Source organism: Vespula vulgaris, chromosome 5 (genome assembly GCF_905475345.1).
Source record: "Vespula vulgaris chromosome 5, iyVesVulg1.1, whole genome shotgun sequence".
NCBI lineage: Eukaryota > Metazoa > Arthropoda > Insecta > Hymenoptera > Vespidae > Vespula > Vespula vulgaris.
The window spans coordinates 3,584,377-3,602,640 of NC_066590.1; the positions used below are offsets into that span (position 1 = coordinate 3,584,377).

General features: G+C 34.8%; 1 protein-coding gene and 1 long non-coding RNA gene across 20 annotated transcripts in view; one reads left to right on the forward strand and one right to left on the reverse strand.

The window, feature by feature from the left end:
• Window positions 1-10,306, forward strand: part of LOC127063907 (uncharacterized) — a 131,356-nt gene extending 121,050 nt beyond the window's left edge. For 17 of the 18 annotated variants that reach the window (XR_007781518.1, XR_007781525.1, XR_007781517.1 and 14 more), the window contains one exon: window positions 384-1,026. This is a non-coding gene — a long non-coding RNA (uncharacterized LOC127063907). Of the gene's footprint in view, window positions 1-383; window positions 1,027-3,254 lie in introns of those variants that run through there. The other variant, XR_007781512.1, reaches the window with a different exon arrangement.
• A 1,481-nt stretch (window positions 10,307-11,787) lies between these two features.
• Window positions 11,788-18,182, reverse strand: LOC127063904 (dynamin-like 120 kDa protein, mitochondrial). Of its 2 annotated transcripts, XM_050994206.1 has the most exons (18): window positions 17,736-18,182; window positions 17,229-17,472; window positions 17,021-17,156; window positions 16,796-16,927; window positions 16,173-16,217; window positions 15,741-15,827; window positions 15,502-15,659; window positions 15,274-15,437; window positions 14,940-15,204; window positions 14,644-14,839; window positions 14,381-14,561; window positions 14,089-14,250; window positions 13,827-14,014; window positions 13,497-13,711; window positions 13,156-13,413; window positions 12,871-13,071; window positions 12,568-12,772; window positions 11,788-12,463 (listed from the first exon to the last, which is right to left on the reverse strand). In XM_050994206.1, the coding sequence occupies exons 1-18, from the start codon at window positions 17,762-17,764 to the stop codon at window positions 12,399-12,401; spliced, it is 2,931 nt and encodes a 976-aa protein (XP_050850163.1). In that variant the 5' UTR covers window positions 17,765-18,182; the 3' UTR covers window positions 11,788-12,398. The 2 variants fall into 2 exon arrangements, with proteins under 2 accessions (XP_050850163.1, XP_050850164.1); XM_050994207.1 differs by lacking the exon at window positions 16,173-16,217.
• Window positions 18,183-18,264: the final 82 nt, after the last annotated feature.

Sequence of the window (18,264 nt, forward strand, 5' to 3'; positions counted from 1 at the left end):
GGGAGGTGGCGAGAGGGAGGAAGTGCGTTTGTGAACCTTTTTCTATTTTATTTTATTTTTTAGTTCGAGCGGAAAAGAAAGAAAGATATAGAAAAAAAGTGTGAGATAGAAAGAGAGAGGAAAATCATTCGTTATAAAATCTCTATACCTACGTATTTCTTCTATCATTATTTTTAACAGCAAAATAGTATCAAAGAGGATCGAGTTTGAACGATAAAGAACAGTCTCTTATCTTATTCAGTTATCGTACTCGATCTCTCTCTCTCTCTCTCTCTCTCTCTCTCTCTCTCTCTCCCTCTCTTTCTCTCTTTCTATCTCACTCATGAAAGAATACATGTTTGTCAGCCGATAACGAAATTAGTTTTGTCCGTTTATTTTTTCAGGTACACTTGAGCGAGCAAATGAGGGTTATCTAGGGATAGAGGGAAGGAGAGAGATACTCGGAATCGTGATCGGGGTAAAAGAAGGAAGGGTTTGAAGTTTCTCAGAGAAATAAATCGAATTTCTCGCGTATAAAAATGTTATGCTTTGTTCCTTCATTCGAAATTCAGAGCTCAGTTTCAACTCAGGAGCGTAGCGAGTACGGTCACCAGGTGTCACTAGAGGATCGTATCCTCTCTTCCCCAAAGAGCAGATTACGCTTGGAGCTAGCAGCCAGAGCAGTATTACTCTTCCTTCTCCTCCGCCTCCTTTTTCTCCTTCTTCTCCTCTTTCTCCTCCTTCCTCTCTTCTTTCTCCTGCTAAACCTCCTCCAACCTTATTCCACCTTCCTCCCCATCGTCGTCGTTGCCGTCTCGTGCAACGTCGTTCTATAGCATACCACCGGCATCGTCATGGAAACGCAAAGCCTCGAAAAATCATTTCGTCGAAAGTCGGCTGCTAATAAAAAAAAATAAAAAAATGAAGAAAGAAAGAAAGAAAGAAAGAAAGAAAAAAAGGGAAAAGAAAACAGAAAAGAGAGAAAGAAAGAAAAAAGTAAGGGGAAGAAAAGAAAAAGACAGAGAGAGAGAGAGAGAGAGAGAGAGATGGATAGAAAAGAAGAGAAGAGACTACTGAAAGCTTCTCGAAAGCAACGATCATCGAATATTTATTTCGTCGATGTAAAAAAAAAAAAAAAAAACGAGAAAAAAAAAAAGAAATGTTGCTCTAGGAAGAGATTTCAAAGGAACGTGCTGGATCCCTTGTTAGATTTTGAAAATCTTGCTGAGCTACTTTTCTCAGCATCCTTTTCTCAGCATCCTCTCTCTCTCTCTCTCTCTCTCTCTCTCTCTTTCTTTCTTCCTTCCTTCCTTCCTTTCTTCCTCTCCAACTTCCATCGTCCTACTTTTCTCGCTACGTCTCGCACTATACCCAAACGCATTTACACCAAAAATTTACGGTTAGTCATAACGACGACGGGCGCCGAGGTCACCGCAGGAAAAACTTTATTTCCCGCAAAAGACTCCTTCCTTCGCCGTCCTCATCTCCTTTCTTCCTTTCCTCCTTTCCTCCTTCCCTCCCACCCTCTGTCTGTCTTTCTCTCTCTCTCTCTCTCTCTCTCTCTCTCTCTCTTTTTTCTCTCTTTCTTCCTCTCTCTTCGTCTTTCATTTTCATTGTCCTTTCCTCTACCAGCAGAGACTTCGCTTCTTTCGGTCTCCTCGCACTTGAGACCCTTCTTCTCGCACGGGTGCGCGTCTATCTACTCTTGGCGTGACAAGGACCGAGACAAGAGGTAAGAGAGAAAGGGAAGAAGAACGGTAGAAAAATGGAAAGAGGGAAGCTACGGCGATGTCACACTCTCGGCACTTGACGCTATCTCGGTGGCTTGCTTTCCATGCTATATATAATGGATGTATACGTGCTCGATATACCTGGTGTCGAACTAATTCTCTCAATATTCAAAGTCTCATCTACTTATACACACACACACACACGCACACATATATTATAAAATATATATTAATACATTCTTTTTCTTTTTTTTCATATTACATCCACCATTTTCTTTATATATTCCAACTTCATCAATTTAAACGCGACGAAAGAGGAAAGAAAGGCGAAAAAATGAAATCGTCGTCGATGATTTTTCAAATTCGAAAAGAAATTTTATTTTAAACGCGTATATCACCATTTTCCTTCTCCTACGACGAATAACAGGAGAAACGATGTGGATCCTTAGTTCGCCATCGACGTCGTCATCGGAGCAACGACGAGTGCTCGTAAAGCATTGAGAACGTAAAAAGCAGCTTTATACCCGGTGTCTCGACGGTCACGTGTCTCTCGGATGCCGTGTGATAACGAGCGAGAGAGCAAGCTTGATGATCTCTGTGTGTGTGTGTGTGTGTGCAGCCGTGTAAGCGATTGCGCGAGCGCAATGTAACGACCGAATATTTTTCCTTTCGACTACTCTTCTCTTTCCCTCTCTCTCTCTCTCTCTCTCTCTCTCTCTCGATCTCTAGCTCTATCTATTTCTTTCTTCAATCTTCTATGGCTCACGATAAAACTTCATTCGCCTTCGCGATACCACTACTACCATGAACGACCAGTTCCTGTTTTCTCACCTCTAGTCCTTCCCGATTATCGAGCGAACGCGTCAGCTTGCACGAGAATTTTATACTTCGAAGAATAAACTTTGCGATTAACCAACGCGACCATTTTTTGTTCTTCCTCTTTTTCTTTTACTTTTCCCTCTTCTTTTTCTCTTTACTTTTCTTTTCTTTCTCTCTTCATTTCCATCGCAAATCGATTTCAAAATTTCTCGTCGAATCGAGCCGATCTCGCGTTCGACGAGTTTCAAAATCGTATATCTAAGAGGAAGGAAAAGAAAAAGAAAAAGAAAAAAATTGCCAGCCCGTTTTTATCTATACGATTTTGATCCCTCGATACAACCCTCGTTTGTCGTATCCCATTGCCAAGGATAGATCGAATGTAACGAATCCTCGAATACTTTTGCGATGTCTACTCGTGATGTCTACCTCTTCGTATTCTACGAACCAAGTTGAACCATCTCCATCTCTTTCTACTCATCCCTCTTTTCACGTGTTTTCACCACGGTCAAACGACATTTTTTATCATTTTATCATCTCTCTCTCTCTCTCTCCCCCTTTCTCTCTTCTTTGTCTCTCTTTTTCTATCTTCTTGTCGTTAAGGATCGCGTACAAGCAATTTGTTTCTCCATCGGCAAGATTCACCTTCTCTCTCTCTCTCTCTCTCTCTCTCTCTCTCTCTCTCTCCCTCCCTCGAAAGTTTATTTACTCTTTCGTACGATCGCCTAGGAAAGACATGAGAAGGGTGGCAAAAGTCCGATTCAGCAAGGGGTGTTTATTGAATTCCGTTGCGATCCATTATTTGCGGCCTGCTGAATCCGAGGCCACGAGCAATAAATCGCCCGAATCTGTGGGCCCAACAAAGGGAGATGTTCGAAGGGTTTGAAAATCCACGTCGACGACCTCGAATCATCCCTTTCCTTCTCATCCAGGAAAACGCTCGAGGGAACTGGTTAAGCGGTACTTCGCTTGGAAGGACTCGATGCTTAAGGGCTCCTCGAGTAGTTCTCTCCTTGATCAAACGAGCCACGGTTTATTACCGAATCATCATCGGTAACATCGACGAAATCTAAAGTCGAATCGTCGTTTTGCATTCATCGAAAAAAAAAAAAAAACGGAAGGAGAGAAAAAATCGATTGTAAAATTCTTTCGTTGTTGTTGTCGCTGTTGTTATTATTGTTGTTTAGTTTTTTTTTTTTTTTTTTTTTTAATCTCAATCAATGGATAATATTTTTCCAATCGCTTATACTTGTAATACGAAGGAAAGTTTATTTTTAATATCTCGACGATATTATGTAATGTTATATATACGTATGTATAACATGTATAACATGGATTATTTGCAATAAATCAAGATATTTGATCTATACTCTCAAGTTCGTAAAAAAGTTCTTATTACAAATATTTTGCGAATTGCAATCACCGTGAAAAAATTGTTTTCATACTTTTGAATGATTAATACGATAAAGAACAAATCGATGAAACGTATTTGTTATTTGTAAATGAACTGAATATACATATACACACACGCACACATATATACATATATATCGTCTGTCATATACTTTGTACGTATTATTCAATCAATTTAACAAGATCAAACAATCATTTTTCGCGATAATGGATTATGAAATTCTCAAGTGATTACGCACCTATAAAATCCAAGAATGGCATACGATCCGGTATCGTGTAAAAGAGGCTTATAACGATGCACATACACGGCCATTAATTCATTCCATTCAGAAATAATTGCTCGCATCGCGATGAGATAAAAGGGATACCGTGGGTCTGGACCAGTTGGCACCCACCCTTCGGAGCTTACAGTTTGGAACCCTTGATACACAACGAATCAGGGCAAAGCGTGGTCGTTAGCATGCCGGTCTATCGTTTATCCTTTCTTAGTGGCTAACCCCTGGAAACTCGACAGCAATACGATATGCCATACGAATCCCTAGGAAGTGGTGGCCAGCTTGAATCGAGGAAATTCTGTCTCACGCTACTCTTCTCTTATCTTAGTGGATAAACAGATAAGAAACTGGAATGAATCGATTTCACGAACGAATGAACGAACGAATGGACGGACGGACGAACGAACGGACAAACGAACGAACGAACGAACGAACGAACACAATCGATCGAATTTCACGAGGAGTGAATGAAGATAGGATAAATCGGATTAATTAATTGGATTGTACGAAAGAGTAAGATTTAAATATATATTTATATATATATGCTTTTTCGTTAAATCAATAAAATCATGATCGTGGAATAATTCTCGTGGCATGAGAAAAGGTTAAGGAATATACGTACGGATTTGGATTTACTCCAGGGAAAACAGAAAGAACCAGACAAAGAGAGAGAGAGAGAGAGAGAAAGAGAGAGAGAGAGTTTCGACGACACAATTATAAAAGTTCGTCCGTCGATGGAGATGCGCGTGCCACCGAGAGCAACGAGGAATCGGACGTTCCGATAGCAAGATAGAGATAGATAGATAGATAGATAAAGAGAGAAAAAGAAAGAAGAAGAGAGAGAAAGTGAGAAAGAGAGAGAGAGAGATAGAAGGAGGGTAGAAACGGCAGGGTGGTAGTTGCCCCGTTGAATCAAGATGAGGGAGAGCTTGGATGGGGTGAGACCGGGAAGGTGGTCGGAAGCGGACAGAGCCATGGGTTGGGTTCCACGGGAGTGGATGGATGGGCGAGTTGTGAGTTATCAGGGTCGGGCAGGCTCGTGGCTCTACTTGTCCTCTCTCTCGCTCTCTCTCTCTCTCTCTCTCTCTCTCTCGCTCGCTCTCTGTCTCGCTCGCTCTCTCGCCAGTCTCCACTAGAAAGAGAGAGAGAGAGAGAGAAAACTAGTGGGATGGACTGGGGTAGTTCTGGCCAGGTCCTATCCACCAGGAGCCTCAGTGGGTTGGGGTGATCGATATGCCGTGTGGCAGTACGCCTCTGCCGTATAGCGTGGCACGTCGACGTGCGCACCCTCCTAATTAACCCTTTTCAACGCGATGCGTGCCACTCTTCTATCTACCCCTCCGCAACTCGACTCTCTCTCTCTCTCTCTCTCTCTCTTATCTATCTCGCCTTCTGTCACTCTTTCTTTCTCTTTTTTTTTTCTCTACTTCTCTTTATATTTCTTCTTTTATTTCTTTAGTTTACTTTTGCTTTTAATTTTACCTTTGTTATAATTATTCCAACCGTATAATTTTTTACCTTACAATTTTGCCCTTCGTTACCCCTGTTATCACGTATCGAACTGTTCGAAATTTCCCGCCGAAAGTCATCGCTCGACTTCCCTACCTTCATTCTCTACACTAACTCCTTCTCTCTCTCTCTCTCTCTCTCTCTCTCTCTCTCTCTCTCTCTCTCTTTCTTTCTCTTTCTCTTTCTTTCTATGTCGAATGGACGTACGCGTCACCTCCACGATACCAAACCCCCCTCCCCACGTTGCCATCGTTTCATAGTGAAATATGACGCTTTTTAAATCGTGATTTAAGCGCGTTAACTGACCTAAAGATGTCACATTCATCATTCCTTTATAAAAAATATGATAACATTCTTCTCCTTCTTATTTTTTAACTTTTCTTTTTTGTCTTCTAGTTTTTTTTCTTTAAATCTTTTTCTATTTCTATTTTTTCTTTTTTCCTTTTTCTTCTTTTCGATTCATTGAGATAACCGATTTTTTACACTCTCTCATTTATATATATCTGATAAATATTAATAATCATTTTCTCGACAGATACGAAGATTTTTACTCGAAACGAAAAAAGAAGTCGAATATTTTCTTTGAAACGATAAAAACAAATCCGTGAAGAACAAAGATATGTACGAGTATATTTACAAATGAATGATCGAAAGAAGACAAAAATTTCTCTCACGATGGTAGAGTCTTCGAAGCTTGTTAGTGATTCGAACGTCATTCTTGTTTACTATCTACCTCTCTCTCTCTCTCTCTCTCTCTCTCTTTCTCTCTTTCTATCTCTTCCTCTTTCGAAGAGATCATATCGATATTTCTATGCTGTAGTCTATCTCGTGCAGTGTGCACGGCATGTCGAGAAGGGCAGTGTGTTGGAGAATACGGATGGAAGAGTGAAGAGGATGGGAAACGTGAATCGGGGCGAGTAGAGAAGGAGTGAGTGAGTGAGAGATAGAGAGAGAGGGGGAGAGAGAGAGAGAGAGAAAGGGTAGGTGGGGTCGAAGCGATCAGAACTACCGGCAGGCGTCACGCGCCATTCAATCCCTTGGCGTCGATGCCTCCTGCTTGCACCCTCGTTCTAATTCGAACCTTCGTACGTATATATATGTGTGTGTATATATATGTGTGTGTATATGTATATGTATATATATATATGTATGTATATGTATATGGACATATATGTATGTACGTGTATAAATTTTCACGATAGAAAATTCTCACGAAAGACGACAATTTTTGAAAATTTCGAATTAATAATCGGTACGATCGACGAAAGATACTTCTTTAAATCGTTGTGCACAATAAAAACGACCTGATATAATAACGTATCTTCGTAGGTTTGTTTTAATAAAATTATAAATAAATTTATTTGGATTCTTACATCGTAAACCTATTACATGGGATACGCTTGTTTTCTTTTTTTTTTTTTTTTTTTTTTTTTTTAAGAGGATAGAGAGACACACAGACACCAGTAGAAATGAATTTCGATGGACATTGGCTTTATGTTGTGGCCAATTTATTATTACAAATTTATCGATAACCCACGTGCGTATATACGTCACACGGGAATTCGTTTGGAATGATTAATCGACACGGTAAAATAATTAACGCTTAATACAATGCATTATATACGATTTGCGATAATCATTGCAAACGGAGAATCACGGGATACTATTATTCTCTTTATTTCATCTTATTATATGTATTCTTTTAATATTATCTATGTTATTCATTATTATTATTATTATTATTATTATTATTATTATTATATAAAAAAAAAAGAAAACACGTTCGCATGCACAAGTAAAACATACGTTTCCGATTAACCCCTATCCTCGCTATCAAACAAAAAGAAAAGAAAAAAATAGTCTTATTTGTTCCATCGAATTTTTATCACGGATCTATCCGTATTTTAAGGGAATGCTGAAGAGAAAAAAAAAGAAAAGAAAGAAAAAGAAAAGAAAAAGAGTGGGAACAAAAAATTGAAATTTCAGCGCTCGTTTTAAAGGAGCAACGAACGAACAGGTAAAATAAAAGAGAGAAAAAGTGATAGAGATGGAAAGAGAGGGGAAAGAGAAAGAGACAGAGAGAGAGAGAGAGAAAGAGAGAGAGAAAGAGAGAGAGAGAAAGAGAGAAAGAAAGACAGAGAAAGAGAGAGGAAGAGAGAGGAGTAGCGTATGGTAATGGCGCGTAATACGATCTGATTGCATTTATGATGAATGGGGGATCCGCTTGGGAGGGTTTGGGGCGCGTGTCGAGTCGGGCAGTTGGAAATTCTGCTTGCGGTTTAATGACAGCGCCATGGTTGGTCCGTACGTTCGTTCGTACGAGCCATACACAACCCCTCTTACTCATCCCTCTTATCCCTCATGCTCTTTCTCACTCTCTACCTTTCTCTCTTTCTCTTTCTATCTCTCTCCCTCTCTCTCTCTCTCTCTCTCTCTCTCTCTCTCTCTCTTTCTCTATCTATCTATCTATCTGTCTTTTTCTCACTGTCTCATTCCCTAATTGTATCTTCGTTCAGAAAGAGAGAGAAAGAGAAAGAAAAAGAAAACTGAGATACGATGGAAATCGTAAGTTCACGGTCTCGCGCACGCGCCCTTTTTTTTTTTTCTTTTTTTTTCTCTTTCATTTTTTCTTTTTTTTTTGAATTATTTTTATTAAGGACGAAGAAGGAACATCGAATAATTACAGACCTCGTATTCGTTAAAGTCGAGTTTTCGCGAGTAGATATCCTTTAAAAGGAAAAAAAAAAGAAAGGAAAGAGAAAAGAAAGAGAGAAAGAGAGAAAAAAGAAAACGCTTATCACGGTGATCCTTGTGAAAGAGAAGGGGGGAAAAAGATGGAAGGAAGGAAAGAAAAAAAAGAAAGAATGAATGAGAGTACACGTTTTCAGGTAGATCGTGTATATCCTTTCATTCATTTTTGGCGAGACTGACTACGTCACGATACTTTTGAAAATATTTTTAAACAATGAGAAGAAGTCGGAGGGACTCGATGATAACGCTTTAAATCCCATCGTTTAATATAAACCATCGTTCGTTTCGTGAACGAAAGAGAAAGAGAAGGAGGATAAAAGAAAAAAATATTAATGACTTCAATCATTATCACAAAACGTATTACAAAGTCAACGAAGTAATACGAGGAAGATTTGTAAAATATTTCTTAATATTTTTACTTTTTAATCTCGTCGCTTATACTTCATTATTATTTGATTAATTTTTTTGTCGAGTGGAAAAAGGAAACATTATATAATATAACGTTAAGAACTTACGAAAGATTTAAACATTAATCTGGGATTTAATCGAACGGTTAATTGTAATATCGCGATGTATGACGTAAAGAGATTACATAATTCCATAACGTTCGTCAAACTTATAGATACATATTTCTATTTATTTCTTTTTTTCTTCTTCCTCTTTCTCTCTCCTTTTCTTTTTTCGAAGACACGACACGGAGAAAGAAAAAATTCCTCGATTTAAGCAGGTCGATTCTTTCACACGCGACTTCCAGCGAGACGAGACGAGGGGTTTTCTCTCTCTCTCTCTCTCTCTCTCTCTCTCTCTCTCTCTCTCTCTCTTTTTCTTTCTCTCTCTTTCTCTCTCCCTCTTTCTCGTCGTTCTTCCATCCCTTCGGGATTCGTTTTCGAGCTCAACGATGCGCGCTCTCGATAACGATTTTACGAGGCACGCCCTTTCGTCGAGAGGACGACGACGACGACGACGACGACAACGACGACGACGACGACGACGACGACGACGACAACGACGACGACGATGACGACGAAGTAGAGGAAGGATATCGAGAGCTTCGTCGTTTTACCTCTCCTATCGTGGAATCGAATCTGGTTCGTATCGTTCAACGTGTAGTATCGACGACGTTGAGCTCGCGTTACTCCAACGTATTTACGAGAACCGTGACGAATCGTCGATCGAACGAAAACCAACCTACATATACAACATACTTTTATTTCTCGATCGGCGAAAAAAAAAGAGAAAAAAGGAAAAAAAAAAGAAAGAGTTTCCTTTACGAGAAAGCTTTTACGATAGATTTCTCGAGATAAGATGATAATGAGTATTCAAAATAGATTATTTCCTATTGATCTAATAATTAGAAAGAAATTAGATAAGCATTAGAAATAATTTAGTGTTTATATAATTGGTCTATGATTTATCATTGATCGATTCTATTCGTTTTTCTCGTTATCCTTTTTTTTTATCGTTACTTGTAATAATCGTTACTTAAAAAAATTATAATTCGTTCCATATTCCGACTTGTTATTTGTCTCTTTTCTTTGATCTTTTTTCTATTCTTTTTTTTTTCTTTATCTTCTTTCTTTTAGAAAAAAATTTATTATCTGTGTTTGTTGTGCCTATGGAAACCGATGCATTTGGAACGTTTATTTATAAAAAAGTGGAAACTGATCAGAACTCATCGTCATCATCGTCATCATTCAATTCACTGACTAACGAACTGTGTACTAAATAAGGTGTGATTAGAATAATATTTCAAATGTTATAAGAAAAATCTATTTAACATTAATGTATGAACTTGAATTATTGTAAAGAATAAATTGTACTTATCAATGATCTTATGTAGGTTTTCGTTATTTTAATCAATGTTCATACAGTTCCATAATTGATGATTGGCATTTAAACACACCATTTATTAAAAATGAACTTTTAAATCGTTAATGAACTTTTAAATTTCATTATTAATGAAATTGTCCTATTCAATTAATGCGTTATTATTCGATGATATTGTAGGAAAACAAAAAAAGATAAATGTAGATTAGTTTTATAAATTAAATTTACATGTTTTACATTAATTTCATCTATAATTATGTCCGAAAAAGTATTGTAAAAAAATTTTTGTACAAGAAAATAACAAGCGACGATTAATCTTTCCTGGTGTTCAAACAATCTGTGACACAAAAACATAAGAATGATAATAATGACATTTTTTAAGCAACGATGCACAACAGATGTAGAAATATAGCATTCTTAGAAAGATAAATTAAGTGTTTTATTACTATCAAATGCTCGATCGAAAAAATAGGGCTCTATTATCGCCGGCTATTTCGGTGGATAAAACAAAACTTTAAAATATATGTCGATAAGACAGCAATTTATCATCACAGACTCTTCGCTTGAAAAACAGTGATCTACTATTACCGACTTCTCCATCGAAAAAAATGAATACGCTATAACCAATCGGTAAAACAGATCGCTACTAAAACTCGGTAAATAAACAGGAATCTACTATTATCAAGCAAGATAAAACAGGACAATAGTGAAAATAATAGATCCTATTTGATCCTATTCGGTCTTATTTTAGAACTCTAATTGTTATTTATTATTCATTATTTTTTTTAATAATATCGCATAAATAATTAATATCTAATTGTGAAAATACTTAGTAAAAGATTGAATTAATATTGAGTTTATTCTTTTCGTAATTGTAACATTTATATTTTTATATTTCTGTGTACAATGCGAGTCGGAATATTTTGATAACAAGAATTTTTCTCTTAAGTTACATATCATATAGAGTTACTCTTTATATGTCTTCTATCGAACTTTGAGAATTATTTTTTTTTTTTTACAAATAAACGTTTTTACCTCGTGTCTATGCAATCGACAATATAAAAAAGTAGTTACAAAATATGCCTAAACAATAATTTAAAGTCTTTCCGATATAACACACGACATACAAAACTAAGCAAAGACAATAAGTCGAGCCGATTCGTGCTACATCGGTGAAAATAATCGATTATTTATGCCCTTTTAATTCGTGCGATGAACACACTCAGTATAGTGATCACGGGGCAACGATTTACAAAAGGGTAGCCAACGAAAAATGACCGCACGAACGAGTCCTTTGACTCGCGTGCGATAAGGGTTGGTTGGTTGGTTGGTTGGTTGGTTGGTTGTTTGATAGGTAGAGATTTGCAAGGGGTGCTGCTGTTGGTGAAAAGGGTGCGACGATTCGAAAACAAATCCCTTTTTTTTCCTCTCACCTTACAGAGTATACATGATGACTGGATGGTCGAAATAATTTATAAAAAAAAAAATGAATAATTGATTCGTTTATTTATATATATTGAGAATATCTTACTATCACGTAGTATTTTAGTAATTTATTTTTGCCTTGGTATGTTTCCATTTATAACGGGACAATTTTGTTTCTTATATATCTACGATGTATAATGACGGATATCATGTGATGAATGGTTTGAAATAAAAATATTTGTTTAAGCAGATTATCGTTCGATTGGATTTCACGCTTCTCTCCTTTTAACAACAATGTACAAAAGCTCTATTGACGTTCGCTTTCACGTAGTTATTATTTTTTTTTTTTTTCTTTTTTCCTTATATCGAATATATCTCGCACATATATATTATACATATATTGCGTAGTTGAATTGAATTCGTGAATCTTATCGATGATAAGAACTGCGCAAGAATGAATATGCGACGATCGATGAAGTTCTTCGTTCTGATTTCTTCGCACGAAGTACATTCTTTTTGTATTCCCCTAGCGTGCATGCCCTTTTCACGTCTTCTTATTAGTACTACAAATAAATTAAATCATATAATAGAGAATAGACGTCGAATAATATCTTCTCACAGATAGCGCAGCATTTGATAGTTTAATAATCTTTCTTTTCCATCATTGTTCGCTTCATTTTTCTTTATTCAACGCTTGGATAAATTCTTCTAATTTTTCTTGAATTTGTCTAACGCGTTCTGAAAAATAAAAGAAAAAAGAAAGAAAAAAGAAAATATTTCGTTATAATTGCTATTATTATTTACGATCATCGATCATAGAAACATGATTTATAATAACTTACTCAATTCTTCAGCTAACGTGACACGTCTACCTGTGAGCAATTTGATCTTCATTTCGTTATCTTGACTATAATCTTCTAAAACCTCTTTGATTTCCTTGTCTAACCTACGAGCCTCGCGATTTATTATCTGCTGTCTGAGCGCGTTCGAAGTTACTTTTAATACTTGCTGAATTCTCCAGAATAGTACCACGTCGTTACATTCCATCTATACGAAAAAGAAGACATATATTTTTTGATTTAATTCAATAATCATAAGGACTATTGATCTAATGCGATTCGTTCGTATAATTTAATCTTACTAACTTCAGTTTCATGACCAGTGTGATAAAGATAATAACCCTTTCTACAATCATAAGCTCTGGTTAAGCTCTGATGTAAGAAAAATCTTCTGTAAACCGGATGCCAAGTTTCACGTATAAATTCATTATCTACTTCCAAGGAATTGCGTTGCAAATTTTTTCTAACGGTTGTAAGCTCATCCTGACTGAGTGTAGGTGGATGTTTCTAATACAAAAACAACATATATATATATATTAATATTATATCTTTATATTAATATTATATCTTATAGCGAATAATATATCTTACTTTGTCGGTGTAAAGTATCTTATCTAATTCATTTTTCACTGCAGTCCGTTTTTGTTGTTCCTCAGTTTGACTTTGCCAATAAAACCAACGTTCCTTACGATTAGGGCCTAACATATCTCGTAAAATTTGTTCGGTACTTTGTAATTTTTCTTTAACAGATGTTTCTAAAAATCGTACAGCTTGATCCCAGTCTCGTTTGTCGTTTATACTTCTGTCTTCCAAAGTGTTCAGTTGAATAACTCGTAACATTTCAGATGCCTGTAAATTATTAAAACAAAAATGTTTTTTCTTTTCTTTCTTTCGTTTTTCTTCTTTAACTTTCTCGTTGTTACAAGACATACTTTTTCTTCCCACGAATGTCTTCTCATCGCCTCGCTCACCACCGCATTCTTTAAATTATCAAATATATTATCGTGATCAGGATTCAATCGAGCTTGTGCCATGAAATGTTGAAATTCTTGTTCTAAACATTCCCAACCGCTTTCAACGCTACGTGCTGGAAGTTGTTGATCCGCCCATTGCTTCAATTTAATGTCGACGGTTGTATTAAATGTACCTAGAACGTATGTATATTACGTTATTATCGATAAGAATTAAATTCAAAGTTTGTATGTTAAGAATTTGGAATTTTATATACTTTATAATTATATTAATTAAGAAAATTGTCGCACCTGGACCACCACTTTGTGCCGCAGGTAAGTAGATATTTTCAAATACGTGCATACTAACTTTTTCCCAAATTCGTACCATCAGAACTTCTTCCCAATGTCTAGGCGAGACTTGAGATAAATTCACAATTTCATCCAAAATTTCACCGCGGGCCTTTTCGAATAGTTCGTCTCTATCCAACTCGCGTAATCTTGGTATAATTAATATTTTATTATTCCAATGGGGATATATGTCGAGATTGCATTTACTATTAAAATCATTTACCTTGGGAAATTATTTTTCCATTCGGTTTCTAAATTAAATCTAGTAGCTTTGAAAGCGTCAGCTTGTTGCTCTACCGTTTCCCTTACCATTTTCCAAAAACATTCAGCTACTGCCAAACTCAAATTTCTGGTAGTTACTTGACCTGACATTGCCAAGCCATCTCTAAATAAATGATATAATAATAAATAAATAAATGAATAAATGATATGAATATGATTCGTTGTCTTCATATTCTTTGATAATTTATTATCTCGCTTTTTTTTTAATATATATATATATATTTCATACTCACTTAAAAAGTTTGGAATTTCTAAAGAATTTTTCTTCATAATCTTTAATTGTTTGTATACTATCGTCTTGTCTACCGCGACCAGTTACAACAGCAAAATATCCTAAAGCTTTCATTGGGAATAATTTTCCTTGCAATATTTTCTTTAGTCTTTCTGGATTAGTTAAATTTTCTTCTGCCATATCTACCTAACCATGATAGTTAATAAAAAATTAAGTCTCAACATTTATAATAAACAGTTCATATTTTAAAGCTTTTATCTCCACCTACTTTGGTTAAAACAAAGATAGTTCTTTTTCCACTAGGATCCATTTGAGCAACAAGGTCCGTTACATTGCTTCTTTCTGCGTCAACCGAACCATCTTGAATACATAGGATTATAGCATTGGGATTACTCATGTATTGCTGAGTCATTTGTCGAATAGCATCTTTAGTATCTTCTGCCATATCAACAGTAACTGTCTGTTGCAAAGTATATATTTCAGTTTAATATATTATAATTACGTATACATATATATACATATTACTACATGAGAATAATGTAATCAAATATTTTACTTACACTAATAATACCAGGAAGGTCAACTAATACCATGCGCTGAAGACCAGGTCCTTTTACCGTCATAGAAATAACATCTTGACTAACTGTTTTCCCATTTTTTACGCTATTCTTCATACGTACTTCAACTTCTCGTCTAAGATCAGCTAACTCTGATTCCTTAGTTAAATCAAATTCTCTAGAACTATCTTTAAACTGTGCGATGTGATACGGCCCTTCGCTTAAGGTAACTTTGACTGGTGCACGCGTCATCATTTCACCACCACCCCTAAAATAATAGAACTACATAGATTGTATTCAGTAGCATTTTTACATTCGATATACTTTTGAACAATACCTTGGAAATATTCTTGCTTGAGCGATCATTTCCAGTACCGATGTTTTACCTGAACTTTGATCACCTACAACTACTACTCTAGGTAGATGATCAGCAGTCGAATAAGCACTATCATATTCGCTTAATTCATCCAAAACATCACTGTACATGTCTATCAGGGATTTCTGAAAATATCATTATAGTTTTATTTATAATTTAATACAAAAAAAGTTTCTATCTTTCTCTCACCTTTATTTTTCTATTATTTACTTTCTGATTTCCTCTCAATAACATTTGTTTACGTAATTCTTTATTCTCTCTTTCTAATCTTTCAAGTTCGCGTTGATATTTTAATTGCATTTGCATTAATTCATCTTGCATAGCATCCAGTCTCTGTTGCGACGATTCTTTAAAATATAATAATGTTAGATTTGATTATGAAAATATTATTATTATAAAATAATGCAATATAGATATAATTTACGTACGAGCTTTCTTGCGTTCTTCTTCCATATTCTCATTAGATAATGGACGGGCAAAAGCAACTGCACTTTTTGATAATTCATCTTTTGCTTCTGAAAAAAAATTTAATAATAGGATATCAGAAGTGTTGTATTTTTTAAAGATATTTTATGAAAACTAGCAGAATGTGAGAAGCTGATATGGTTACATAAATATATAGTGTGATAAAAATTATATATATATATATATATATATATATATATATATATATAATATAATTTTATAATTTTATATATAACTGTGGAATGAAAGGTCTGCCCCATTCAGTATTTAGACCTAATTATTATCTAATATTTTATAAACAGTGCTTTGTTAAAAAAAAAATTTTTGACTACATTTGCTTGAAATGCTGAATGGACAGACTGCAAATTACCAATAAGTTAGCACTTTCTACACACCTGAATAAACTTGGTTTGCTATCGATGTGATTGCGTCAATTACACCTGAACAGAACAGACCATAATCATTTACTTAGGTGCAAAATGAAAATGAAAATATAATAAAATAATATATGGTTTCATACAAAATTGAAATTAATATGATTAAATTGATAAAATTTGATAAGTAATTATATAGATAAAAAAAGTTTCACGTATTATTTATATCAGAATATATATCTCTTTGAAAAAATTGTTTACTTTTGTATAATACCATTTAATTATGATTTTAAAATCAAATAATCATATATACTATTTCATAGATTAATTAAGGAAGACTAGGTTACTAAGCCAACGCAGGAATCATTCATAGGAATACGATGCATTTCATTGGATAATATTCTTTTATGAAATATTGATTTGACTAAATTTTTTTTGTGTGTAAAAAGTTTTAAAAATTATAGCAAAGTGCAATGTCAGGTGGTTTAAAGCAAAAATGAGTTGCTAGCATAAATATTAGTACATTACACATACATGAGAAAACGTCAGGCAAGTTAAGGAGTGGTAAAAACACATATTAGGTGTCATGTTATAATTGGATGGGTAAAAAACGATAGCATTCTCTAAACGTCCTTCCCACTCACGTGTAGGTGATTCTTGGTCGTTATCTCGCAATGCTCTCTCTTCTGCTGCTTTAACAGCATTCTCCAATCTTTGTTCAAACCATCTCCTGTACTCATGATATTTTGCCTCCCCCAATTCCTTTATACGTGGATCTGTTTGTATTTTCTCATTTTTTTTACTATACACAATTCCAAACGTTTTGCCTCACGTTTCCATAAATATTAATATTTATCCTTTATACTTACCTATTTCGATCTTATTAGCTAATTTAGTTTTTACATCCAACAATGAACCACGGAACTTTTGCCATTGCTGTTCGGTAGGAATTAAAGTATCTATCCAAGTCATATCCGGCAAAGCTTCTTTCCATTGTTCATATTTCTATGAACATAAATGTAAACATATAAAAATTGCTCAAGTAAACTATAACTCTTTATAAATTATTATAGTTACTTTTTGTAACGTAACTCCACCACCCAAGGCACCACCTAATAGTATATAACGTATTTTTAATGCTCCCCTTAATATTCTAGCAATTACCATGGCATAACCACGATTAGGATTTGCGAAGTAACGTAAATGTGGAGATGCCAATAACGGCCTGCACACTCTGCTTATCTTTCCGGACATTAAACATCTTGTAGTGATTTTGGATATTGGATATTTAGAGGATTTTGATACAAGTAAGACACTGTGCCTAGAAGAATATGTTGTATCTATTATTTTATCATAAATCAAACAAACAAAAATGATATATCACAATGCGAGGATTTGATTACAATTTTGAAGTATTATAATCATTTGTAATTTAATCTATTAAATGAGATATTTCAGGTACAAGTAAAACGCGATTCATTCAATAATTATCAATATATATTAAGTACAAGTTTAAAATCTAATCAATCTTATGTATTGTACATAGTTTAGATATTTATTAAAAAATGATAAGAAAAAACTTACCCTAATCTACCACATAAAATTTGTTTCATCTTTTTTTTTGATTATATTGTTACGTCGTATTATGATATAGTTTTGTCAACGATATACATATGATATATCAAATTAAAGATGTAAAACTTTTCTAAAAGCCAATCAAACCTAAAGTTTAGGTTATTAATTCATCCTCGTTCGATCAAGTGAAGCAGGTTGGCCAAAACTTTACTAGCAAAATAATTTCAAATAAGTTCCTATTGTCTGTAGATGTCGCTAATATCCTTTAGTTCTTTTTTTCAAGTTCAAATTAGTTCCAACCGATCTCTTTTAGCTAAACCAACTAATATTTCACAAGGTAACGCAAAAATATTATTTATATAAAAATATTTGCACAAAGAACGTTTTTTAATATTTGCTAAAATCAATATTTAATAAATTATTTTATTCATACGTATATTGGTGGAATATATATACGCTATATATTATAAAATCGTTTCGTTCGATATTTGATCTAATTATATATACATATAATATATATATATATATATATATATAT

Excerpts from the sequence above, each read along its gene's own strand:
- LOC127063904 (XM_050994206.1), bottom strand. The coding sequence starts at position 17,764 with ATGAAACAAATTTTATGTGGTAGATTAGG. Across the intron at positions 15,660-15,740 it reads AGAAGAACGCAAGAAAGCTC|AATCGTCGCAACAGAGACTG; the intron begins GTACGTAAATTA and ends TATATTTTAAAG. Across the intron at positions 14,840-14,939 it reads ACCTTCCTGGTATTATTAGT|ACAGTTACTGTTGATATGGC; the intron begins GTAAGTAAAATA and ends ACTTTGCAACAG.